The sequence below is a fragment of the Athene cunicularia genome (genome assembly GCF_003259725.1).
Source record: "Athene cunicularia isolate RWA chromosome 9 unlocalized genomic scaffold, athCun1 chr9_part1, whole genome shotgun sequence".
In the NCBI taxonomy this organism is placed as follows: Eukaryota; Metazoa; Chordata; class Aves; order Strigiformes; family Strigidae; genus Athene; species Athene cunicularia.
In genome coordinates this window covers 5,576,843-5,602,631 of record NW_020799110.1, presented here as the reverse complement: position 1 = coordinate 5,602,631, position 25,789 = coordinate 5,576,843, and the positions used below count along the sequence as shown (strand labels likewise).

General features: G+C 39.6%; 1 protein-coding gene across 3 annotated transcripts; it reads right to left on the bottom strand.

Moving 5' to 3' along the window:
- Positions 1-3,092: 3,092 nt before the first annotated feature.
- SAMD7 (sterile alpha motif domain containing 7) lies at positions 3,093-24,937 on the bottom strand. Of its 3 annotated transcripts, none has more exons than XM_026855179.1 (9): positions 24,781-24,937; positions 16,440-16,578; positions 15,610-15,736; positions 15,337-15,473; positions 14,141-14,219; positions 10,734-11,413; positions 9,227-9,348; positions 8,399-8,509; positions 3,093-7,516 (listed from the first exon to the last, which is right to left on the bottom strand). In XM_026855179.1, the coding sequence occupies exons 2-9, from the start codon at positions 16,540-16,542 to the stop codon at positions 7,244-7,246; spliced, it is 1,632 nt and encodes a 543-aa protein (XP_026710980.1). In that variant the 5' UTR covers positions 16,543-16,578; positions 24,781-24,937; the 3' UTR covers positions 3,093-7,243. The 3 variants fall into 3 exon arrangements, with proteins under 3 accessions (XP_026710980.1, XP_026710981.1, XP_026710982.1); XM_026855180.1 differs by having other exon boundaries at positions 16,440-16,543; XM_026855181.1 differs by lacking the exon at positions 24,781-24,937 and having other exon boundaries at positions 15,610-15,758; positions 16,440-16,531.
- Positions 24,938-25,789: the final 852 nt, after the last annotated feature.

Here is a 25,789-nt window from a genome sequence, read left to right as displayed (position 1 = left end):
AAGAAGAACTGTAAGAAAGGACAAAGGGATGTAAAGTGGTCTGAGGAATGTGTCCTCAGTGTGAGGCACTGGATGGTGAGCTTCCTACCACTGTGGAGCACAAAGCCTATCAAGACTGAATCTTACATGGGACAAGTTTATTTGCAGTTGTCAGTAGAGCAGGAGAACAGAAGAGAAGCAAGTGGCTGAATCTCAAGAAAGCCAGGGAGTGGAAGTGAAGGTTCAGACAGCTTATGTTTAAGGTTAGTGTCTATGTCAGCTGTAGGGCAAGCTGCAAAAAGAAGCATTTCAGAACCATGCAGCAAAATCCTAAGTCCTTAAGTGCCAACTGCCATTTTGATTAGAGCAGGGTTTCAGAATCATGACCACTTAAATTACTGTTGTGAAGGATATTGCATGCAAGTGGAGTGGTTTCCTTTTTCAACTGAAGCCAAACTGACAGCATTTCATTAACTTCTTTACCCTCCTTCTCCTCCTCTTTGCTCCAGCTCTGTGATCTAATGGCAGTATGGATGCTGGAAACTGTTCAAAAAACAGCTGGATATACTCATGAAGCAAAAGTGTATCAGGAGCTATTAAATATAAAAATCACCTCTGGCTGTCTGCAAGATAGGACCCTGGAGATAAAGGAAGTATTCTGAAATGTTTGCTTTGTTCTTACACTTTGCTTTAGGTATCCTCTCTTTGGCCTCTGAGGCAGGACATCGAGTTAGGTGGTGTTCTACTCTTTCTGGTACGTATTTCCTTATACCCTTATATGCACCTATTCTTGTCAATTTATTGGCATTTATGGTATTGGTAATCTCATTGTTTTCGGCTCATTGTTAGTCACCTGGGTCCCTAAGATGATGTGGTCTTACCACTATGGTATGGTTAATACACGCCAGAAGTGCAAGGCTACAAGTTGGCAACTGAATTACTGGCAAGCATGTCATGAAATATCTCTAGAGTCACACTGCCTTCTGCAATACAGAAAATGAAGTGACACAAGAAGTCTGAGCAAGTGTCTGTTCTGCAGAACAAACTTTTCACTTACAGGAAGCTTACCCACTGGTCCCATGGTTAATCCTTCTGGCTCTGGGGGAAGACAGAGGAGAACACAAATCACAATTACCTCAACTATTACGTTGATGGGCAAGAAGGCAGGCAGGAGGGAAGACAGGAAGGCAGGAAGGAGCGAGTTTCCACAAAGGAATCCAGATTCCCCAGGAATATGTTAGGAGCCATTTCCTAGCTCATCTACAGATGGTAGCATGCTGCAGGCTCTGGAGTGACCCCTCTTTTCATCCAGTCAGCTTCAGCACTGAACATGGGTTTAAAATACAAGGAATATGGTCCTTGTACTGTACAGCATCACATAATTTCAAGGCAGGTTCAGCTAAAATCCACCCACAAATACATGAGTCATAACTCAGAAGCACACTCCACTGTAGACATATCCTGAGTCACTTCCATCTCAGAAGCTTATAAATATTTAGTTAGCCACTTAGCTTTTAATTTAGCAGAACAACAAGGATTCATTAGACAAATCTCCAGAATTATCTTTCACTAAGAAGCTTCTTAAACACTTCCAGTCTTGCAAGTTCCTTTTCATTTCTATACAACTCAGAATTAATTGATACATGTAACTTACAAAAAACATAGCTGAACTAAGAATTAATTTCTCCCGATTCTGGTCCTTCTGTAATTAATTGCATCTGTTTCAAATACCAGCTTTGTTTGTTGCAAGAATCTATTTTCATTTTACCAACAACTGATGAACCCTGGTAAGGACATGACTCTCCGGACATGGAGTGGTATATAGCTCTTCCTAAAGACTACCCTCAATCTGCTGGTACAGCAGACCGCGCTGGAGTCAGTGGGGATGTACCTGGACACATAACTATGTTAAATGGAAAATACATCAATACATTTTTTGGAAGAATCAGCTGAGGTTTTGGGGGAAAAAAAAATTATAAAAGGCTTGCTTGTATCTCTATTTTTTGGCAGTGGAAGCAGGGGAGGAGAAGAATGGTAATATTTAAGGATATAGAATTAGGAAAAACTAATTGTTGTTATTAAAAGCAAATTTTTTTTTTGTTATGGCTACAAGTGTTTGAGTTAAAAATATATGAAAATATGATTCTTGAGTTCATGTCTGTCCAATTAAGAGATTCAACCAAAAGCCAGGACTGCTTTGCAGCCCATCTTTCAATGCAAACTGTTTACAGACTGCTGGAGTCCCCTGAGTCACAGACTGAGCAGCACTCCTCTCTAGCAGAGCTGTTTGAACCCTGTGCCTGAAAGGTAATCAGCAAAGATGAAAATCAGGTTGGCTTGATGCTTTCTTTTTTCCCCTTGGTCAGCAGTGCTTTTTCTGTTTGGTATTTTGGTTGACTGGTTTTTATTTCAGTAATTCACACACGCAGATGCCACATACACGTGTTTTTAAATTTTGATAAGGCAAAACATCTATTCATGTCTTTGCTGTACTATAGGAGAAAATATTCTATCGTTCTCTGTACAACAGGGACAATAGGTTCCTCTTTTCTACAGTCTAGGTGAAAGACTTTGCATTCTCACCAACAGGGAAATTGTTGGTTCAAGAAGAACATGTGCATAGTAGCAGAACTAATGTCTGTCTGGAAGGATACAGACTTAGGTAAACTTGGCAATGGGACAAAGGAAAGGACTGTGTAAAGGCCAAGTCAACAGAATTCTTGTGACCTCAATATAGGTGACAGTAGAGGCAAAGCCTTCCCACAGAAGAGCTTTGCAACGACAAAGACAGAAAGCAACCCCCACCCGAAAACCCCCCAAACCTAAAACAAACACTTTTTTTCTCTTACCTTAACATTTATTCTTATGTTGAAATTGCCATAGCAGTATATTATAGCTATAGATATTTATTAGACTTGCAGGGCTGAATCAACACCAAGTGTCACAGGTAGCAGAACCCTGATGAATACCCAGCCACAGAGCTGGCTTGTTATTTTCCAGTGAATAATAAAGGGCTTAGATAGGATATTTATTATGCCATTATCAGAGCATGGTACCAAACCAAGAGCTGTATTTAGTTTTGGGTACTTGTCTGTAAAATTTCTGATGTTGAAGGTGACACAAAACACTACACAACCAATCAACATTGTATTAGGGTATTTAGAAAGTCTAAATATGAGACGTTTCTACGTAGTTTAAATTTTTTTTTTTTTCTGTTTCACATTCAAAGGATAAATTAACATTCTGAAAACTATTTTATGGTGGATTCACGATTGTATAAGGTCTCAGAATTCTAAATTTTATAAAGTAGCTGGTGGCATGCGTATGAGTTGGTTTGAAATACCATTGCCTTGTGGATTTAGCTGCCTGTTTTCGTGTGCTTGATTACAATGACTGCCTGACTTGGACCAGGTAAGAATTCTGCCTAACTGCACTGTATTCATAGTGGGTTTTAGAAATTTTTCACCTGGGGAATTGAGAAGAGGATTATCTATTTAAGTCTGCGTGAATATGCATTCCACATCATCATCACATGCAGCAATCATGAGGTCAGAAACACAGGTTATGGTAGGAAGGACAAACCATTGCTTCCTTTTCAGGACTTTCCTAAAACTGTTATTTGTAGTACAGAACCATTTTGTTATGTTTGTTATACCTTTTTATTTATCTTGTCTTTCACCTTTCCCTATAAAAAAATGAAATGGAAGTCCCTGTCCCTAGGAGCCTACACGTTTCGAGTAGATACAGCCAAAATCAGATACTTCTACATATCATAAAAACATTCTCTTCTTCATTAACTGCATCGCTATTACAGATTAATACAACAATAGAAGTGAAACATTTCTAATGATGCCACACATATTAAAATACATCATCTCTATCCCATTGTGATTTTAGTGGCATAGCAGAAAAAAATGAATACAGTGGTGGCATAAGCACCAGAAAGTCATTAAGTAGTAGAGTTCTGCCAGCTGTCTTACATACTGGTGATTGCTGCTACACCCCTTTGCAGCTGGAATAAGCATTAAAAATCAAAAAAGAACATGTAGCTGCTGAGAATCGGTAAGGCCCCAATGTTTACCCATAAATGTAATTCCTGGAATACATCAAAGTCTGAAAATATGGGTCTGTCTACTTATTCTATGTATTTTTTTAATTGTTACCTGGGTTTTTTATTTCATTCTCTCTGAAGTGCTTGTAGGAGAGGAAACATTCATTAGCAATGGTATTTCCTTCATTAGAAGTAGAATTGATTGTGTCCATTTAGGTAAACCCCTTTCCTTCCTGTTTCACTCTATGGTTGTATGCAGTCCAGGCCCTACTGCATTTTGGCTGCTCTGGCACAACTCCACCCCAGTACAGGAAGCCATGAAGTAATTCTTTTTGTCATTTTGGGAAGAAGAGCCCAGTATGTGCAAAGGATTATACTTTTTTTTTAATTGCAGAAGTAGTACCAGACTGCAAAGTTTGCATCCCAGCTTTCTCCGCTTTTGGCATTGTCCATGTTTGAACCATTTACAAAAATAGTCACACTCTTCAAAACCAGATTTCAATCTTTCTTCCTTGGCGTATGGGATTCCAAGTCAAGCTCCTCTGCTGTTGCTTTACTAAAACAACTTCAGTTTCTTGATATCCTTGCCCTTACCAGGCCACCCGTACTCCAAGCGTGCTGCATCTCCCTTTGACGGGTAGTGGATAACCTCTCTTAGCTTTGCAGCGACATCTCGTGGCCTCATTGACCTAGAAACGTATCGGAGATTCTTCCAGGGTGGAGAAGGTCTCACGTGAATTAAGTCAAATATTTCTTACAATGAGGATTGTAATGAGGATGCCATTTGAAAACCAGTGTTTAGTAAGTGACATTGTCAACATGATCGTCCATCATACAAAAGAAAAGTTAGAAATTGTTTTAGATGCTAAACAGATTTGATGTTCCTGTTGGTTTTTTGATTTTAACAAGCACTTTTACTATATAAACATATTTTCTTTTTCCCTTGCAGTATATGAACAGCCTACATTTACCAAAAAAAAAAAAAAAGTCACAATAGTTAAATCTACTGTAAAAGTAAAACATTTTTTCTGGTGTATCTAACACATCCAAGATGTGTTAAAATAACAGGTAAAAGCATTTCAAACAGAATATGATTTTGTACATTAATTGTGTTTCATCCAGAATCTGAAAAAGTAAACATTTACATTACCAAATTCAACATAAAACTCTCCAGGCTGCCTTACTAAATTTTAAAGCCGTGAAAAAAATGTAGAAAAGTTGATGAAGAGAACAGAGGTCAACACTTTTTAAAATTAATTGAGACGAAGAGCTAACTAATTGCTGTTTCAAGATTAATACTGCTGTTGTACTTCTTTTCGGCAGTCTTATGGAGTTATAGTTAAACTTTCCAGCTTCAGGTTATAATTTTGCTTTTGTTGAACACTATTAAGCATTCAGTAAATAGTTTCTTATATGAAAAATACCCAAAGATGATGCATAAGACATAATACAGACTCTTGGGAAAGATTCCCATTATTTCACCAGATCACAGATGTAAAGGTCAACACTTCACTTAGGAGGGGATTATTTTAGGGTCTGTCTGCAGCTTCGGAGTATTTTGCTGCATAGGAAACCATGCTTTTGCAATGGGCCTTACTGGATTTTACTGGTTAACCCTTAAATCATACACTCCAGTTACAGTATTTGGAGATATATGCACAGAGCCCAAACTTGCCATCATTGGTGTCAGTGGCAGTTTTCAGTGAAAGCAGAATCAGGCTCAACTCCTTTCACAGAAAGACTTTGCTATTTCAGAAAATAAGTACTATAGATATTTGCCCTTCTGAAGGCTGCAAAGTTTGAATGGTATAGTAAGATTAACATCTTATTGCAAACATCTAATCATCTATTATCTAGTGCACAAATATAAATATAAAACAATTTATCTCAGGCTAAAGTGAAAGTCTAAAATATGGGAATATTCCCCTCCTCATGTGTTTAGACACTCACTGTCCAAACAGCAGCGTACATCTTGGTTCAGAAGTACTCGAGGCCACACAAACTAAACAAAGGGGAGAGAATCTAAAGCAGTTATATACAGCAGATCTGCAATCTAGCAACTCTCAATTTACAGATATTAATTGTATCAAAAATATTTGTGTGTTCTTTGGAGTAAAGAAGTAATTCTTGCAAGGAGAGTGGAAGTATACTGACTTCCAAAGCCTACGTGGAAGACCAGTATATGACCAAACCTCCAAAGAGGGGAGCAAGGTAATTCACACAGGAATCACAATAAAGTGCTAGGGATTTATCCCTAGCTAAAAACTCTATTTTGTGGTTCTTGTTTGCTGTGAGGTAATGAAGCATCAGTAGCAGAAGTGAGGGGAAACCATATTTTTGCAGCAAAAAGGGAGCTTTCAGGCTAAAATTGATGGCGTCTTCTAAAATGAAGGGCACTGAGCGTGCTGCTGAGTGAAGGGCTTTCTTGGCTTGCCCAGGTGAGCTGAGGGGACGGGTCTGTGGCAGTTTGGCAGGAACCAGGTGGCTTTGAGCCTGCTCCCTGCAGGAACCTTCCTGTCCCAGTGACTGGTCTTCATGTCAGAGTCTCCTGATGCTTCCTCCTAAACTCATCTCAGCTGTGCAGTCATACAAAACAAATTCAAACACCGGTGATAAGAATGCATCAGAATAATTAAAATTGCTGTTACACATGATATTTTCATGTCCAGGGTTTAATCTGTGTATCTTGTCTATACCCTGCATACCCTTTCCAGGCACTTAGAAAGGCTTATTTCTAGAATAGCAATGGAATTAAATCTAATTGCTGAGTCTAGGTAATTCTGCAGGTAATTTTGTACTCTCCCAATTTAATTTTTCTGCATGGATTTTGTTCCACAGAAGCAGAAGTCAGCTATGTGTGGAAGCTGTAACTTTTCCTTGTAGTTTCTCAGCTGCCCGCAGGAACACACTGTAAGACAGTGCACTCTGAGTCTTGACAGATTTCAGTGATGACAGTGGGCTTTAATGAAAAATTAGATGTACGCATTAACTGTACTGGTATTCTTTTCAATGAATTGCACTTGAAAATAATTGCACTAACATGTAGTTGCATTTTTTTAATGCCTTTCAGATACCACACTTCCTCATGCTGCATTTGTGGCTTATTTCATTCAGCCCCAGTCACACAGTGGTTTCAGGCTGTAGCTACTTCTCAAACACTTTATAACTAGAGGTTCCTGTGTTATTAAGAACATGTTATATCCTGGACTTAGCTCAACTTTTTTGGAAAGTTATCATCTGGAAGCCAGCCTGAGATCCAGCTGAGTCACATGGATTTTCCCTGCTTTCTGAAATGATCTGTTCCACTGCTTTTGAAGTTTCTGGGTCCTGAGAGCAGGGACTGTCCAGCATATCACCGCTGCTGTTGCCGTGAAGAGGGGAGGTTATGTCAGAGGGCTGATCTGGGGGTTTGCCTAGAGCAGGTGGCAGGGGCACAGCCAGAGGAGGATTCATCATGTAGAACACATTGCCCAGACGTCGAGACACCTTTAAAGACAAAAGCACAATTGCAGCAGTTGCTTCTTGAGATAGTGTTAAAGCCGTTAGACATCAAGGCTGACTGTCATGTAGCAATGCCAGGGACATCCAGGAGATCCGAACCATCTCAAAGGGTTATCAGTGGTTAGCAAAAGTGAAAAAAATCTCTTCAATTTCACTCTCTCTTGTGGAAGGAGCTTGGCAATACTCAGCTTGGGAAACAGCCCAGTGTGCTGGGCCTGGCAGCAGGCTCTTCTTCCTCTCTAGGTGCTGTAGCACCATGGGAGGTAAACTGCCAGCCAGGAGTGGAGAGGGTGGATTTAATGAAAAAAGGGTGAGAGAGGGAGGGGTTAAAGAAAATGGAAAGAACCAGGCAACAACAGAAACACACAGAGTTGATATTAAGGGATGAAATTAAGAGCAGAAAAGCTTTAACAATGGAGGGACAGCCTGTCCCTGAAACATGTATGATTATGTTCCCAGAAAGGCTGTAGAAACCTCTACTTAGTATGGTTCAAAAGCCAGCTTGGAGCAAAAGCAAGCGTGTGCCAGAGCAGTTCTTACTGGCTGGAAAGGGAAAAGAGGAGTGAAACTGATTTAATTCGTCAAACACATCTTTTCCATTTCCGACCTCAGCCCCGGTGCTGTTGTATCCTGACTCCACTTTAAGTGTCTCTCAGTCAGTCTTAACCTCCCCTTAGTGTTTCTCTGTGTGTTGTTGTAACACGCAGAGAAGCAAAAGCAAACTATGCTGGAGTAATTTCTTTCCTCCTAATATTATGGTAGTTATCAGTAAGAAAAAAATTAGTTTGGAGAAATTTCATCCTGTTAGCTTCTGACTCTTTCATATCCCTGTGACTCGCCATCTTGGCATACATTTAATGATCATACCTGAGAGCGGATTTTTAATGCTGGTCCGAGTTTTAATCCCATGGTATCCAGGAGATGTTCCTCTGTCAGCAGTGGGAGGGTTTCTCCATCAATAGCGTGATCTTTAAATATCTTATGAAATGATAAAACACATTGTGGTGTGCTAAAACAGACTTAATTGGTTATTTTTTTTATGCTTAATCCTGAGGCATAAGCAACAAAAGGAGGAATTAATAATTTTATTTTATCTTTGTATTTGTCTCCTAACTGCAGCATGAGGTCTCTTGTTCAGGTGCTTGGATATCAGCACATTTGCCTGTAGCTTATCTACTTGTTCTTGGCAAGTGGGAACTTTGTAATGTTTCAATGTTACTTACTTGTTTAGGGGTTTTTAGGAAGTGAGCAGCCTGCTACCAGTGAAAGAATAATGAATAGTGTTGATCTTATTAAGGCTTTACCAGGAATATACAAGATTTCAACCGCTTTTCTTGCCTTTCTAATGATATTTCATTTGTCAAATGGAGAGATGCCTGTAAGAGCTCAGGGGTGGTAGGTGAGTTATACAAATATACAAGAATGCAGAATTGCTTTAATCTGCATAAAAACTGTGCAGGGCATGTGGAGTGAAAAAAATAAGATACTTTTCTTAAGACTATTGAATTGCTGCTGAGCTTTCCTTACTTCTTAAGGGAAGTAAGTGGCTTCATATGTTGAAGCACAATGAAAACTTACAAACTACCTTTGTAACTTTGTGACAATCAGTTGACCTCTAGCATTTACATTTGTTTGATGACCTTTAAATCTAGATGGTCCTAAAGATCTGAAAATGTGATGAAAGTTTAGAATCACCTCAGCATAATCTGAACAGCCTGGGAGGTTAATGATGAAGTTGTATACGTCATCAACAGTCCACTTGCGAATGTCTTCAATGGAAGAAATGTCTTCTCCGTTCAGGATCAGGCCATGTGCTCCTTTGAGGAGGAAACACGAATGTTAGATTTGTAGAACTTTGCTGGCAAATCAATAGGAAATGATTGTTAACATGAGAATTTTTATACTTCTCCAGAACCTAATACATTAACAGCAGTGTGTAGTCACAGGCAGACGTGAGAATCCTGGACTCTAAAATCACCAGATAGTCAGTAGTAGCTGATTCTGGAGGGTTTTCTTTTGGTAGCTTCTTTTGTTTACTGCTGGCACCTTATGTACCACTACACATACAAATCATACTGCAGTATTTTCTCTACTGAATACATTATCCAATGCTTTTGATTCTTTAGATTTTACTGTTATTTCAACTTGACTAATATTTCAGTAGAATAGAACCAAGCCTTTGCTAGCCCATAGTGCCTACTGTGAGTTACAAGGACATATGGAAAAGTTATGGGCAGAAGAGAGAGGCTAGCTCACAACTGCATTTTTGTTTATTTTAGTTGAAATTCCTTTTGCAGACAGGAACGGAATACATAATGTGCATTTTAGGGACATGGTTTACTGGTGGATTTGGCAGTATTAGGTTTACGGTTGGACTCAAAGGTCTTTTCCAACCTAAATGATTCTGTGATTCTACGATTATATATTTTTCAGTGATACAGTATGTCTTTGGTAGATGATCCTGGATAAACACCCCAGCCTGTTCTTATTTCAGGTAATGGGAGAGTTTTGCAGGGCTCATCCACTGGCACTGGTGCATTTAACAAGAGCTGCAAAGCTTTAGAAATGACAATTCTTGTACAGAGCCTGAAGAGACCCGTGTCTTACGCTCTGCTCTTGGGGAGACCAAATCTCACGGATAAGTTTGTTCCTAAACGAGTGCAGACTCCTTGTCCTGTTTGACATACACAGGGTTTATGATCAGTTTTCTTCGTGCTGTGTGCATTTCGCCCACACCATCAGGAGAGGAGAGAATGTAACACATTGAACAGAATTGCAAAGAATCTCAACGTGCTGCTAACTTGACAGCTTAGGGGTGACAAGTGTGTTTTCCCCAGGGAATGATACACACACAGGATGACAGCAGTATAGTGCGTGGCACAGAGCACTGAAACAGTTAGGCTGCTTTGTGACTTTTTGCTGTGCATTTGCATTGTCCTGCAAAGTAAAGCACTGTTACCTACGATGCAGAAACCTTATGTCAGCAAGCAGCACAGTTTGCAGGTGGGGAAAACCATTCTTTACCTTTGCCGACTTGAATTTACCAAGTTACTGCTATTTGCAGCATATGAATTCTACATTTAATTGCTGTGACTGTATCATACCAAAAATTTGCTTGAAATAGAAGAAATCAGAGAGCAACTCAATAAAAATAAATAATATCAACATGACACTCTAACTGTAATCTGGAGACTTGACAAACCTGAAGGTAGCAGTGGGTTGCTGGGAACTGGAAATCCACATGGTAACGCTGAGAATGGGATTGCAGAAGGGTACATGTACTTGTCATCAAAAGCAGCACAGGAGCTATTAGATTCCTTCTCATTTGTGTTGCTGCAGCTGTTGGTTTCAGTAGAAATTTCATGAGTAGCACAGTTTTTTCTCAAGCCTTGTTCAAACTCTTTACAGTTTTTGGCAACTGCAGGTGGCTCAGTCTGGTTTTTGCTTTGTTCATGCTTGTTTGGTGTCTCCACTTCTGCTTCTTTCTTGTCTTCTTTCTCATCATCCCCTGCAGCTGAAGCAAGGTTTGTAGTTTTGTCATCAGCTTGGTTCTTTGTGCCATTGGCGCTACAGTCTGCAGTTTTGTGATTTCCAGCTCTTCTCCCTGGGCGACGTCCCCTCTCCCTTTGCAAAGTGCTGACTGGCGGGTACGGGCTGGTTGCCATGAGCATGGTGTTGCCATGAATTTCATCGAGGGTGGTACGATGAACATATAAATCCCCAGGAAGATGGCCTTCAGGCAGTCTGTGCCTCCCACGGAAAGCAATGGGACTAGCTGCCATCCCATGGTAAAGGAAAGGTGATTCCAGTCCCAGCAGCCCTTTCCGATGGGCTTTCTCCATTTCTTTTTGCTGAAAAATAGCACTCATCTCCATTTCCATTCTGAGAGACACACAGAGCACAAGCAGTTTTTTTTTTTTTTTTTTTTTTCAGTAGCAGATTAAAACTCTGACAATTGGATAGGAAAGAGTACTACTGCTTTTCTTATCTCTTCCCTATATTGTTACCTGTGAGAGGTCACTGAGTGCAGATAGAATGGCAAACCTGGCTATATTTAATGTGCTGCCAGATGCATATAGTAAACTAAAAGGGAGATAAAATGTATCTTCCATGTAAAGCCTCTGGGTAGTATTTCAGACAAAAAAAAGTGCTATTTGTATATTGTCAAACCAGGCATTATTACAGTGATTATGCTCGCGTGGGATTTGGAAAATTTTCTCCAGGGTCATAGAGGTCAAATACTAAAGCAAATAAGTGATTTACATTACCAATCAGAAAATTATACTGAAAACTGGAAAATGTCAGTGATATTGTAAGTGATAAAGAACTAGAATTATATTATCTCCAGAACCTGTGCATCCATTCAGAGTAAGCTAATGTGAGCAAGTCTCTTGAGGAACTCTCCATAGCGGCACCTGAGCATGGCCCTGAGGGTGTGAAAGGGTGAGATCCTGGTGGTAAGTGTTCAACTGATCTCCCTCCTGGTGAATAAAGCCAGTGCTCCAGGGTCTGTGCCAGCTTCCTGCCCCTGGCATAGCGGGTAGGAGGGCTCACCAGTGAGATACAGAGAGTACAAGGAGTAGCATGTGTCTCCATCGTACCAACCTTTGCTGGCATCAGCTTTCTCTGGAGGTAAGCTAGTGATCAGACAGAAAAGTATCTATTTGGGTGATTGTTGCATGGAGGAATTAGTTGATTGCTCCATAATATTCAGGGCTTTTTCTCTGCCCTCTTTTCATCTTTGCAACAACCTCCAGTTATTATCTGCTTTTAGAGATCCAGTGGAAGTGTTTTGTCTGTGTACCACGTCCTTCTGCATCTTGCCCAATTATGACTGCTCACACACAGCTCTTGAAGTGGAGAAAATCAGCAACAAGCATTACATTCCTGACTACTCCCACAGATAAGAGTTTGCTCCCCTGAGAATCAGCAGACAGGAGATGACTGGGCTTTGATATGAGGCAGAATCCCTTAGAGAACAAGGATTTAGGCCTAGGTGCTCAGCAGCACAGCTGCAGCAAGTGCAGGAGATTGTTTGCCAACACCTGATTTCTGTAAAGAGTGAAAGGAGGAAATGCAAGGTTTAAAGGTGATGTGTGCTGCAGCAGGCAGTATGAAGCTAGCAGAAGTTGCCAGGATACTAAAAGACTGGAGTAAAAGGTTTTTTCATATCTTTTATGTTGGGGTTTTTCTGGGTTTGGTGGTCTGAGGGTGTATGTGATGGGCATGTTTCCTGCTAGCTATTTTGCTTGGTTTTCCTCAGATTTTGTGCTGTGTGGCAGTAAATTTGGTCTCAAAAGAGCCCTCTAAGACTTAGTTTGAAGCTTTTAGAAGGCAGGCGTTCTTTACTGCAGTGCTGGATACATGTGGGATCATTCCACCTAATGTGCATGTTGAAAGACAAAAGCACATGTATCATATACAATAAAAGAAATATTCATGTAATTTTTGAGAAGTACAGACCTATATTCAGAGGATCTAATGCACGTGTTAATATCTGTGCAAGCTACTAAAATTTAGGGAAGGGTCTCTGAGGGGCTTCTATGGGGGGTTTTGGTGGTCTGTGGTGGTCCCTAGTGGTTGTTGAAGAGGTGTCTCTTATTGTCCTTTCCATGAACTCTGAGGGTTTTTTCATTTAAAGCCTCATCTTGACTCATTGCTCTGGCTGTAAAGTTTCTCTGCTTCCTTATCTTTGATTACCACAGGTGTCTGCTGATCTCTCTGCCCTCCCTGGGATGTACCCATCACAGTTGCAAAAATTATGTCCTTGGGTGCATTCTTGTCTGAGGCCCCTTACAGCAATTAGCACCAACTGCTTGCAGACATCAGCTATGTGAAATACATTGTTAATGCAAATCTTGTGCTTGGAGGAGTTCAGTAATCAAGCTTTGCTGACTGAAGAGCTCAAAACACTTCTGTCATAATTCTCTTGAGATGCCTACTTGGAACTTATGTGTTCTTTTCTCTTAGTCTTACTGTGTGAGGGGTGCTGCCGCTCAGTACTGTGCCAGAGCCTAGTGCAGGAGTGGCTGAGAATAGAATTCCTGTATGGAAATGGTGTGACTGTGAGAGAGGGCACTGGTGGTTACCTAACCAGCTACTGATGACACTGAAACTGGTACAAATAACTGGACTCTCTATAGTCACCCTGACATTCAGGGTATTTGGTTAAACTAGGGAAGCTGTCCACCTTTGGTTGGGTAGAGACACAGCTGGGCCCTTGGGGTGATTGGCTGTAGAGGCTTAAAATGTTGTGTGTGATAGCACACAGCTGTAAAGTTTGCACTTGTTTCTGACTTTTTGTAACTTCAGGGTGTTTGGATCCAGAGTTCAAGGGCTTGGGCTGAAGTCTGCTGCTTATTTCCTTAACCAAGCTGAGAGGTTTGTTTCTTTTTCTTATATTATTTTAAGGCTAAAAGCAGAATAGGGGCAACCAGAAAGTTCAGTAGCTTCAGACCTTAAGGGCCCTCCGCTTCTCTGGCTGACTTGAAAAAGTATCTCAATTGCTGTAAATACCCACAAAAAAAAGTCTGTGACTTAATGATTTCCAACTGTTTTTGCTGCCCTAATCATGGCACACACCTCAGAGCAAAGCTTGCTATTGATTACCTGGCAATATTTTGCTTTTGAACCAGTTCCTGTCTTCTGGCCACAGCTTCCATGGATTCTGGTTGCAGAAAACTATATCCTTAAAGGGAAGAGGAAAGAAAAATCTGTAAAATTCATTTATTTCCTCAAGCAATAGCAAATGCACAAACCCCAAAGCAATGCAGAGACACTTTAAAAAGCTTTTTAAGACTTGAACTATGTGCTTTGCCACAAAGCTGATATGACTTCAAGTTAAATCCTATTTGTGTTGATTGTTTTGGTGGGAATCTGTAGTAGAAGCATGAAGGTCCTGCATCAGGTGTTTGCAGGATCAGATCTGTAGTTAGGGATACCTGCCATTATCCATAAAGGAAAGAGTCAGCAGGGTGGTTTTATCTGGTGACTTATGTCTTTGAAGTATATATAGCTGCTCAGAAAATAATAACCAACAGTTAAGCAAAGCAAACCTGCTCCTTCAAGGCTGTTTCCAGCCTAGATGCCGTGTAATTTTAAATGGCGTTTCCTCTTGAGGCAATCTTTTTATTTGAGATTGACATGGGGGGGAAGTTGAAGCCAGAAATACCTGTTTATTCACCTGTGTGGCATTGAGAACGTATTCACTCATCTCAAAGAAGGAACCTTAAGATATGACCTCTTTGTATGAAGTGATGTATAAATTTATGTGCAGCATGACATGTGTGCCATGGCTGTGTTGCCATGCTGTGGTACCCAGCCTTCCCCTTGGAGCTGTGCCCTGTAATTTTGAGCCTTTATTAAAAGGACCTGGAGTTGCCCTACATGACTAAGATGGCATGTGATTAAAGAATATGGTCAGTGAAGTAGTCTTTAAAGCAGTTAATGCTCATATATGAGCAAGAGTTAAATATACCCAAAAGTGCTGTTGATTGAACTAATATGTTTAGCTACAACCTTCTGTTTAGTTACGAAAATGTAAAAGGAGAAGGAGAGGGCACAAACATGCAAATGATTTTGAAAACAGTGTATTTAACAAAAGCTACAATGGAGGTGTTTAGACTTAAACTGGCACAGTTTAGAATCTCTGGTAGGCAGACTGCCTCCTTTTAGTGAGACCTTTTTTCCAAAGAAAATAAACTGTTTATTGACACCACTGATAAATCTATGAAAAACTAGTAGGTACGGTTTGCTTTCTCATTTCCCTGGTGTCACTTGTCAGGATGCAGACAGTGCTTCATTACCTGGGCCTGGGTAAACACGGTTGGACAAAATGTTTGGCATGTTTGTGTGCTGTGGGACTGTGGGTCCGAGGTGGGATGCCATATGGATTTGTCTTGGGTCAGCTGATGCCATCATTTCAGTTGAAGGTAACAGATCTCTGGGAGGACAAAAGTACATTCAGACATGCAAAGGACATTGTTTAGTTAAGAATAAGATCTTTATATACTCAGGTACAGCACATGCACAGTTATTCTTTAATGGTAGTGTTGTAATAGAGAAGTGGTGCAAAATACCTGTCTACCAGTCGAGGCTCAAACTGGGAGGGAATTGCCTGCATCCTCTGCTGGCCTGTGCCCATTATCTGGGGGTTCACTGCCATCAGCTGATTTCTCATTAGCATCTCTTGCCGCTGCCGCAGTTCTGACACAAAGCATATACAGTTCTGTTGTCAATGTAGTAAATTAGAAAGTTATTCTATCTGCAGTATGACTTTACCAGAAAATTCTTCTTTTGTCAAGTGACAGCATTTTAGTATGAGTTAGCAAATCATACTTTTAGTTTTTAATAGCAACTAAAAAAGAATACATTTCCACTGCCACCTTAACCACGTTGTTTAAATAATGTAGTTTTATATAATCAAACTGCAGTAAAAATAAACAGGATGTGCAGTCAAGGGTACAAAAGGACAATTTACAATTAACAATAATTCGTATATCGCTATTAAATAGATGACAATAGGTTCTCTGCTTGAGAGAGTTTTCATTTCTAATACAGCTTTATTTTTTAGAAAGATCTTATTAGCTGGGACCTGCCTTGTCATGAGACAGCAGCTCTAGAAAGAAGAGCCTGCAGTGGTGAGCCAGACATAATGTCCAGCTATGGCTTTTGTTGCTGAGTTCCTGTGTGACCTAGCCTCTTCAGATGCTTAGCATCTCTTGATCAAGGTCTGAATGACAAGAATCCCCAGTGTTAACTTTTAATAAGATAAATGTTTCTCCATTTACTCCTAAGATGAATTTGAGATACCTTTTAAAGACATTAAGCCTGTTGCTGGCTGTTTGTATGTTGCACAGATATTGGCAATCCTATGAACAAACATGCAGTTGGGTTTCTTCCTGCTTACCTCCTGCTGCCATGCCACTTGCTAGTCGGTATAAGTGCTTTTCTTCTAGTGTTCCTTGTTCCCCCAGGATAGAGATTTTTCTTATGTGATCTCGTGGAGTCATGCTGCAAGGAGGCAGCAACTTTTCTGCTGTAAAGTTCTGAATCAGCAGGCCCAAAGAAAAGAATAAAACATTCCACAATGTAAGAAACAGAGCGGGTTATGCAAGTTATTTCTCAGATAAACTGGTAGTCCTTCTGCTAGTAACAGCTGTACCCATCAGTGCTTGTGGATTGTATTGGTTACCATATATAAACTTCCAGTTTTCAGGACAATGCAAATGTTGCCCTTGTTTATACTGAGTTGTTCAGTGGCCTTGGGTCTTACCATGCAATGAAATTCAGGATGCTGGGAAGTATCAGCTGCTCAGAAGGACATAAAACCAAAGTGTTTTGCCTGCAACCCCTGGTATATCACAGCAGCCCTGAGAACAGTGACATGTGCTCATGCTCAGGAAGGCAGGTATCTTTGGTTTAATCTGGGAACTGTAATAGTTTGGAGCACTGTCTACTGTAAACTAAGTGAAACAGATGGAAAGAAATGGTAGGAATATGTTCCAAATGACATCAGCCCCTTAAGACTGCCAGATGAAGTAAAAAAGGTAAAAGAACATGCTTTTGTAATGATCAAAACGGCAATAAAACCAGCAAGGCTCAGACTAATTATCTGTATATGTACAGGTAAATAAAGCGGGATGAAGAGTAGAAATTTAAACTACAAAGTAAAATGCTACAGATCTATATCTGAATAGCTGTACTGGCATTGAGGTGGATTGTGTGAGCATTTCTAAATGCAGTTAGAAACTTCCTAAAAAGAGGAAGGTGACTAGATGACAAATGATCCTGATACTGGAGTAACCCCAGTATGCCCTGCTCAGGATTTTGGGGGAATGAGCAGGATTATTTGTGCAGATAGGTCATAAAGGAAAGAAGTCCAATAACGCACAGCCTGGATGTTAAAAAGTTATCCTGTGTGGAATGCTTTAAGGTGAGGGGCTGGCAGAGGGAGCAGGCTAGCTCTAAAGGCAGCAGGGGCATCTGTACATTTGTTTCAAACTAGATTTGCACATCAATTTTTTTAAGTAAATTGAAATTAAGGACTTGAATTTTCTTCCACATGAGCTGTGATGAGATGGATTCATTCTCTCTTTGGAAAGATGGAGGATGTAATGCTTAAGTGTTCTCATCTTGTACATGGAGAGTTACAGCTCCATGAGTCCATCTGGCATTTGATATGGATAACAGTGAGGGACACCTTGGAAATGCAGAGAGCAGCACAGGGAATCTACCAAACTCAGAGAGCTCAGGTGAATCATGCCTTTCTGAACTCCATGAAAGCCAGCAAAAGGAATCACTGAGAAACAAGGTGTAAGGAACAGAGGACTGACTGTCCCCCTAAAAGCAGCAGACTGCTCTCTGCTGGGTCGTTTGGGACGTGAATCCCATGGCAGGGAAGCCATCACTGAGAAATTCCCTGACAGCAGCTACCTCCCATTTCATCTGAGTGCTGGCAACTGCTGAATACATGTTAATAATCACTCCACAAAGATGCGATCTCTGAAGCACGAATGGCCAAAACCATCCAGAGCTTTGGATGCTTTGACTTTTTATGGCTTACTTGCCAATTTGCCTTTAGCATGTTGTGATGATGCTATTATGTTAAAATGTCAGCCTTCCCTGAGAACTCTACCTACCTTTTGCTCAGGTCTTTCTTGGTATTTTCACACTTATGTCAAACTTGCTTACTTTGCAGGCTGAGACATGTTTTCATCTTTAGGCTGTGTTGCCCCTACTTCTACTCTTACAAAGTCAGTGCCTGTGATTAATGGCACTGGCGTCATAAAATCCGACTGTGGAACCAGTTGTGCATATGGTACCACTCCAAAGGCAGTGGTGTTGTACAAGTACCGGTGAGATCAAACAGAGTTTGAGATGTTAGCATTGCTGTGAGTACAAGATGGATCCAATTGCTAAGTGGTTTGTTTACCTTTAAACCAGCCAACTAGGATACAGAAATTCCTTAGAAAAACAGTAAGCAGGAACAGTAAAAATGCCCTCTTTCACATCCAGCCCTTTTCCAGAAGAGAACCAAACTTTAAAAACCATTCATTATCCAAACCAAATTCTGTACTGTTATCCAAGACAATTATAAATTAGAGTAATCATTATAATAACTCCTATTGCCTTTAACCTATTGGTGAGTTACAAAAAATTTTAAGGGAAAGCTATCAATCTAATTCACATGCTTCAGGAATTTACCGTTTCCTTGGTATAGTGAAGCTACTTGGTCTCAGCCTCAAAAGGAGTTTTAAAAAGTAGACAAGTTAGTTGTTTCAGCCATTCAGACTGAGAATAGAGGCTCTATTTGGACCACACCACTGGTGTCCCCTCAGAATACAAAGTTCTTTACATTTGTAAATATTGTTAGTGCTAGATTTCATGTTGGCCAAGATTCAGGTCTTTCTGGAAGCAGACAACCCTCTCAAATCCAAAACCAACACCATGTCATTTGTTTTTGACATATGTATCTGAACATGTGCTGCTGGACGTGTTTCCATTTGCCTTTTTTTTAGGATACTTTAGACTTAAAGTGGTTTAGGATGCTGGGTGCTTCATGAAGAGCATTTGAGCTGCCAAAGTGCTTCTGAGCTGCTAAAGCATTTTAAAGCTCAGTACTAAAGCGATTTAATGCTGAACTAAACTTTACAGCAGCTCAAAAAATAGATGGCAACTGGGATGATGGTATTTGCCCTACCCTATTGGTCCAGGGAGCCATTTAGGTGGTTTTCTTTCACAGATGAGTGACCGTGTATTAAATACTCTGGAAAACAAAGCTGCGCTTCTAAACTTCATGCTAACCTCCTTACAGCCTGGTCTTTGGCCTTTGCCTGGTGCACTTGACTAGAGAATATGAAGGTGCAAAGCAACCAGCAGAGGTTCAGATAAACACAATGGAAAAAACAGGAGGTTTTGACCTTTTTATTCCAGTAAATCAGGGGGGAAAAAAAAATCTAAAAGCTAGTATTAACACTGACAAAATTTCTGTCAGATGTCTGACAAGCTGTACCACTTTGGCTTTTCAAGAATGGCTAGAATGCTTCAATCCCCTGTTTTAATCACAGCTGTGAATGCATTTTATTCTAGGGAAGCTGTCCCTGTGTGGGAAAAAGATGTACAAGTAAAAGACACTTTTCTTTATCAGGTCTACCTAGTACTTCTACACTTCTACTGTTGTAGTAACACCTGTCACTCCACTCCCCCCTGTAATCACACCTGTGACTAAAATTATTTGATACAACTTTGAAGTGTATGGAAAACCTAGTGGGAAAAGACCAATCTATTCTGACCTAAATCCACCACCTCCACATGGGATCCCATATACCCTGCCTGTTCTGACGGCCATCTATCAACCACCGAATGGTAGATTTGTGATTAGAAACCATAGCACCAGTATCCCTGTGGTGTTCTCTGTATAGTCTGTACAGTTTCCAAAACAAGTCTGGATTTCTGTTGGATGTGAAGTATTAACATACTGTCTGTTGACAGGTAGTCTCTCAGCCTCCTTTCAGAGCTGAAGCAGAAATTATTTAAAAATGTTCTTAAAATTTTTCTTTCTAAAAGTGTGATTTTTCTTTTAAATGCTGGAGTTCTCACTGAATGTAGTGTACCTTATACAGCAACATCCACAGTGGAGTTGATCTGTGTTTATTGATGATTTTCCATTAGATAATAACCAAGATTCACAGAGCAACATTCAGGCAATGTGCATCACATAAGCAACTTCTTGCAAAGTCTGGTTAGGTGCTCTGTTAGTTTGACATGGAAAAGAGATAGTATTGAAAAAAGTAAAGGAATAATACGGCTTGGAAGTTCATTGGTATCTTCTTCAACTGAAGCTTTAGCTTACTGCTCCCATTGACTGTTTTTGGATTGTTGTGAGACAAAAGAAGGGTTTGATTTCTTATTGAGGTTTTCACTGGAGTTGCTCCATGAAGTCGTTCTGTTTTTTTTTTCATTGGTGTGCCAGTCAATCCTAGCTAATTTAGCTTGGATTTCTTCTTATTTATGTAGATATATAAAAATAACTCTGGTATTTGTAGCAAAAGTTTTCAGATTTCCACAGAAATGCTAATCTGTTTTTTCCTAGCTTAATGTTAGAATATCAAGATTATGTGAACTTTGCATATACATCATATGTATATGTCATCTGCATTAAATTACTTGTTTATTTCCCTGAATTTCCTGTACAGGGAAGTATTGAATAGATCAGACAGGATAAATAGTTAGCTTAATATCCTAATGTAAAGACTTGTGTATAACCCTGCGTCAGGAGTAGATACTGGACTTGACTAATCTATGTTATTCCATTTGGAAAAACACCTTTTTCGGTTACTTAGCTGGGGTTCTGACTTGCAGGTCAAATTTAGGGTACTTAGTTCATACTATTTCCATAAAAACTAGCATGTTAGCAACCAGCATCAGCAAAAAAAAGATCTCTGAGGGAACAGGGAAAGTATACTTCTGATACATATATTAGCTGGGATTTAGGAGTAGCTCAAAATCTTACATCAGGGTTCATGTAAATTCATACACACCAGCTGTCCAGTGTTACATTCATATATGGCTCTGCTGTGATCCTATTGCACAAATCCTGGCTGTCCAGCACATTACAGGGATGAAGACAAGTTAATCTCTACCTTTAGAGTCTTAGCCTTAGCAAACCCTTCTTGGCAGCAGGCAGAACCACTCACCCAGTACTAATTCTGTCTCAATTTATTAGATGAGAAGTGGCAAGACATGAACCTCATGAACCAGAAGCAGTTGCAAATCTAATCATGCCTTACACAGTTTCAAAATGTCTATAGCAGTTTGTTTCATTGCATTGGCAAAATACAGTATAGTCTTATGTGTAATAGAGACTTGTTGAAAGACTAATTTTTTTTTAGTTAAATAAATTAAGATTTCATTAACTAATTCCGCTTTTATTGACAATACATGGAATTTTTTAGCATTTTTTTAAACCCAGTGTTTAGTGTACCTTTGCAATGGCTCCATAGACTGTTTGGAAGAAGCTGGGTACTGTTTAAAATGCTCAAGTAAATCTGTGTCAGAGAAATCAGTTAAACATAGAATATAAACAGGTACATGTGCTCATGAGTGAAATACAAGAATAAACTCCATACATAGTCTCATCTTCATTTCTGTTGCCTCCTTTTTTAGAAAAAGCTTTCCTGACTACTTGAGAAATCAGATGTTTTAAAAAATAAATAGATTTTCCAATATTATTACTACTCTTAACATTATTAACTGTAGTATCAAGGGTTCTTGCCCTAAACCTGTGCTGAGAATCCTAAAGCTAGAGCTTGTACTTATTCAAGAACCCACAGTCAGCAAAATAAATTACTTCTGGAAAGCAATTATACCAACATTATGTCATATAGGAGCATGAAAAGTGTTGTCTTAATTGGGGTAAGGTACCACTAGAGAGGCTGTAGGGATAAATTCTAATCCTAGATACGTGGGCACAGACTGTTCAGAGACTCTGATTAGAGTGTAATCCTAAAACTGGATTGAGAACGATACATTCCCTACAGAAAGGAAAATAACTATATTTCTACTGTATGTATCAGCCAGTGGAGTTTGTATTGCATGCCTGACACTGAAATGAAGGCATGGATATTTCACCATTTTTGAACTAGCTAACTGGTAAGGTTACAAGCAGTAAATTACTCGGTTTTGTTTTGTTTTGTTTTTTAAACACATTGATCTCAGGAAGAAATCAAGGCTTAGTACTGGCAAACTCAATCCTTCAGGAATTAGTTAGGTTCATAATAGAAGTTCATCTTGTTCCTGCTGGAATGGCTGGGGGCAAGGGGAAGCTGTTATTCTGGTGTGCCACTAAGGCAACAGTCAGTTTAATGCATTGACTAAAACCAAAGAAGATGCATTGTGCTGAGCACAAACACTCAGCAAGAGCCCTCAAAGCCTGCTGGGTGAGACAGACAGCTGGGGGGCGGGGAGGGGAAGCGGCTTTGCTGCTTGCTCTGGCCCTGGAGCCATACAGGTACAGGACAGGAAGCAGCTGAGGTGGGAATTGTGCTCAGCACTCCTGTCTCAGCTCCGTGCTGTAACCACAGGACCAGTTTCTGCAGATCCATACTGCTAATATTATTCCTCTGTATTTGTGGCAGCACCCAAAGACTCCAGTTGGGATCACGCTGAGTGCTTTAATTATGCCTTTTGAAAACTAAGTAAAATAATTAAGCAAGAACTGATGAAGATAGCGGTTGTAGCAGAGAAGGTGTGTGCACGCACGTGTAAACGTGCATGGCATTGTACAACCACCCTGTATCTTGACAAACTGATACATGGAGAAGCTGTTCACAAGGGATGGGTCTCTGTTACATCAGTTATAGACACAGAGATAAAAGCATGATGTAATTTGTTTTCCTTGTGGGTTTATTTCATAATTAGGGATGACATTTGAAACATTATCCTCTTGCCTCTGATTCGTTTAGAAGCCTGAAGATTGCCAAATGTGGCATAAGTGGGATCAGTTAAAGGGAAACTAAACTCTGTATTTTTAAATTTTTTACATTTTTAAAGTATAAAGTTTGGGATGGTTTTATTATAATTTTTATTTTTGAATACTGGAAATGGAAGTCTTGGACTAATAGTTGCATTTTAGTGGGATTTGTGTCTCACTTCAACATGAAATATTAGTGCTAATGACAACACTCCCAGTGCCGAAATAAACGGGGTAGTGGAAAGAGGAACAGGTCTTAGGAAGACTATTTAAAACTATTTAGCAACTCTAACTTCACTGGCTAAGAGTTTGAATCTAGAAAACTTGTACTGAATCCTCAGTACCTTTCCTCTTCAGTTAGGATATTAAATATTGCAGCGGTATCCCTTGGTCTTCCTCAAATCTACATTTAAGGTAAAACAAGATGGTGCAGGATTTTTATCACTAATCATTTCAGGTTAGCTTTCTTTATTACAAAGAAAAAGACAGCATGCGTTTATTTAAAAAAAAAATATGTGCAGGTATGTTAAAATATAAGTAAATCACAGATGTCAGATACTAAAACCACTGTTGCTTTCCAACTCATAGATGAAGTCACAAGTTTTAATACAAAGTTTTTCCCGTTGTGAGATTAACATGTGAAATTGCACCCCTGATCCTGTAAGCAGGCTCAGAAATCAGCATCTTGAACGCACTGAACATTTTCAGCTCCAGTGTGCAGGATCAGACCATGATAGAATTACTTGAGTTAGGAATGCCCCTTTCTCTGGCTCTTTCTGTATCTCTGGGGCACTGGGGAGATGAGAAATTCGCATATTCTGTAATTGAGGAACATGAAATTTTAGCTCCAAAGGCAATATAATAGTGCCCAAGCCTTTCTCAGTCTACAGTTAATTCCGCCCACATATTCAGATAATAACAAGATGTAAGGAACCCTCATCACTTTTTGATATTATTTTTACAAAATATATCACACTGCATACATTGGTGTTCCACAAAGCTGCTAGCACTGGGGTTTGTTACAATGTCTACACACACGAGCAAAATTTTAATTAGATAAATCTAATGTAGACATGTCAGACTAAAACATCCAAATATATCTGATGATAGCGTTGATTAATTCTGATTGCACACTGACTTAGAAAATGTGCTGCTCCGGGAAGTATCTGTAAAATATTGATTTTTTTTTTTTTTTTCTATCATACCTTAAAAAGATAAATTAGCACTAAGATATATGTATTAACAACCAGTTAGCTTTTAAGAATATTTTGTTTTGGTTAGACAAGACAGTAAAACATTTGTGCATATACATTAAACAACTCAATCTGTATCCAGAGCTTTCTAGAAAAATACTGAACATACAACGACAAGCCTGCCCAAAGTAAAATTCTCCATTTGTGAAATAGATCTTTAAATAGTTCTAAAATTATTAAGTTTGTCTTAAAAAATACAACATTTGCACCTGAATGTGCAGGATTATATACCCGTAAGAATAGATATAGCAGATTGCTGAGAAATCAGAACATTGTTAATCACATACTTTACTTTTTTGTATCACCCCTGCCAATTCCTGACTTTACTCTCTGAAGTCCAGTGTTGTTCTTAAAGAAAAACACCATGAAGAAGTCTGCTTTGATCTGTGCTGTTTCTATTGTGAGATAAGTCTTTCCTGTCAAAATCTGAAAAATCATATGCCTCTTGGTATTGTTTAGCAGATGTTGCATTTCCATTTACATTAAAAAGTAGCACGTTTTATTTTTATTCCATGTATACTTACATCTATTGTGAAGACCTTAGTTTTGGGTAAAATGAAGACACCATGAGCATCCAAGAGTATGTGCCTTCACTATAAGTCTTCCTTACAAGCTGCCTCAGTAATGTGATTGGCAGCTTTTAAAACACATCAAGATTGACATGTCAAAAACTGCCTTAACTAACGCTGACTTTACTTTAAATACAGATTGAATTTATCTTGGTTAGCCCTCATCCCTGCTTCTAAGCCCTACCCACTCTGACATCACAAGCCCTTCTCCAATACCATCCCCTAACCAGGCTCTAAAAACATAATTACGAGAAGAGCACTACGCTGATCTGATAAACCTATTTCACGTTTAACCTGCTAAGCTCTTGTTAGCTTTTAAGATGCTTGATGCATTCACTTAAAATCTTCCTGTTCCAACAAGAAATATGAGAGAAGATTAACAATTGCTTAGCTCTCACTCACTGCGTTACCTATTTATACTGATTTTCAGAAAGGACGTACTTCTGACCATTGGCAAGCAGTTACCCCAGAACCATGTTATCCCAGAACGGTGTATCCGATTGGATTGGGGGGAACTAGAAGATGGAAATCCTGTTAAGCATATTGTGAGGCTAACACAGGGATCAGATGGTTATACTGCTCAGGCTGGCAATTTACCCTTTAATTCTCACTGTCAGTGAGTTAGCTCTCGGAATGGATGGCCAGTAAATGGCAGATTTTAAAATGTGAGGGATTGGTTCGTTTTTTCCAATACCCATGTCAGTTGATGGGATGTCAGGGTTGATGTTTGTTAATCCCCTATTCACCTTCTTGAGGTTCATCGGGTGCTCACTGCAACAAAAAATTGACCCTCATCCTTTCTCAAATGCTGAGATAGTGCCTAAACCTGGAGAAAATAGACTCATTCCTATTGAAAATTACTCTCATGGAAGTGTTATTGTTAGCAAAGAGATGTAATTCTACTGTAGTTCAGCACATCCTTACAGAAAGCAAACTATTTGTTTTATAATATAGCATGGGATAC

Excerpts from the sequence above, each read along its gene's own strand:
- SAMD7 (XM_026855179.1), bottom strand. The coding sequence starts at position 16,542 with ATGACTCCACGAGATCACATAAGAAAAATCTCTATCCTGGGGGAACAA. Across the intron at positions 15,737-16,439 it reads AAGTGGCATGGCAGCAGGAG|AACTGCGGCAGCGGCAAGAG; the intron begins GTAAGCAGGAAG and ends GCTTTGTGTCAG. Across the intron at positions 9,349-10,733 it reads CAACCCACTGCTACCTTCAG|GAGCACATGGCCTGATCCTG; the intron begins GTTTGTCAAGTC and ends TCCTCCTCAAAG.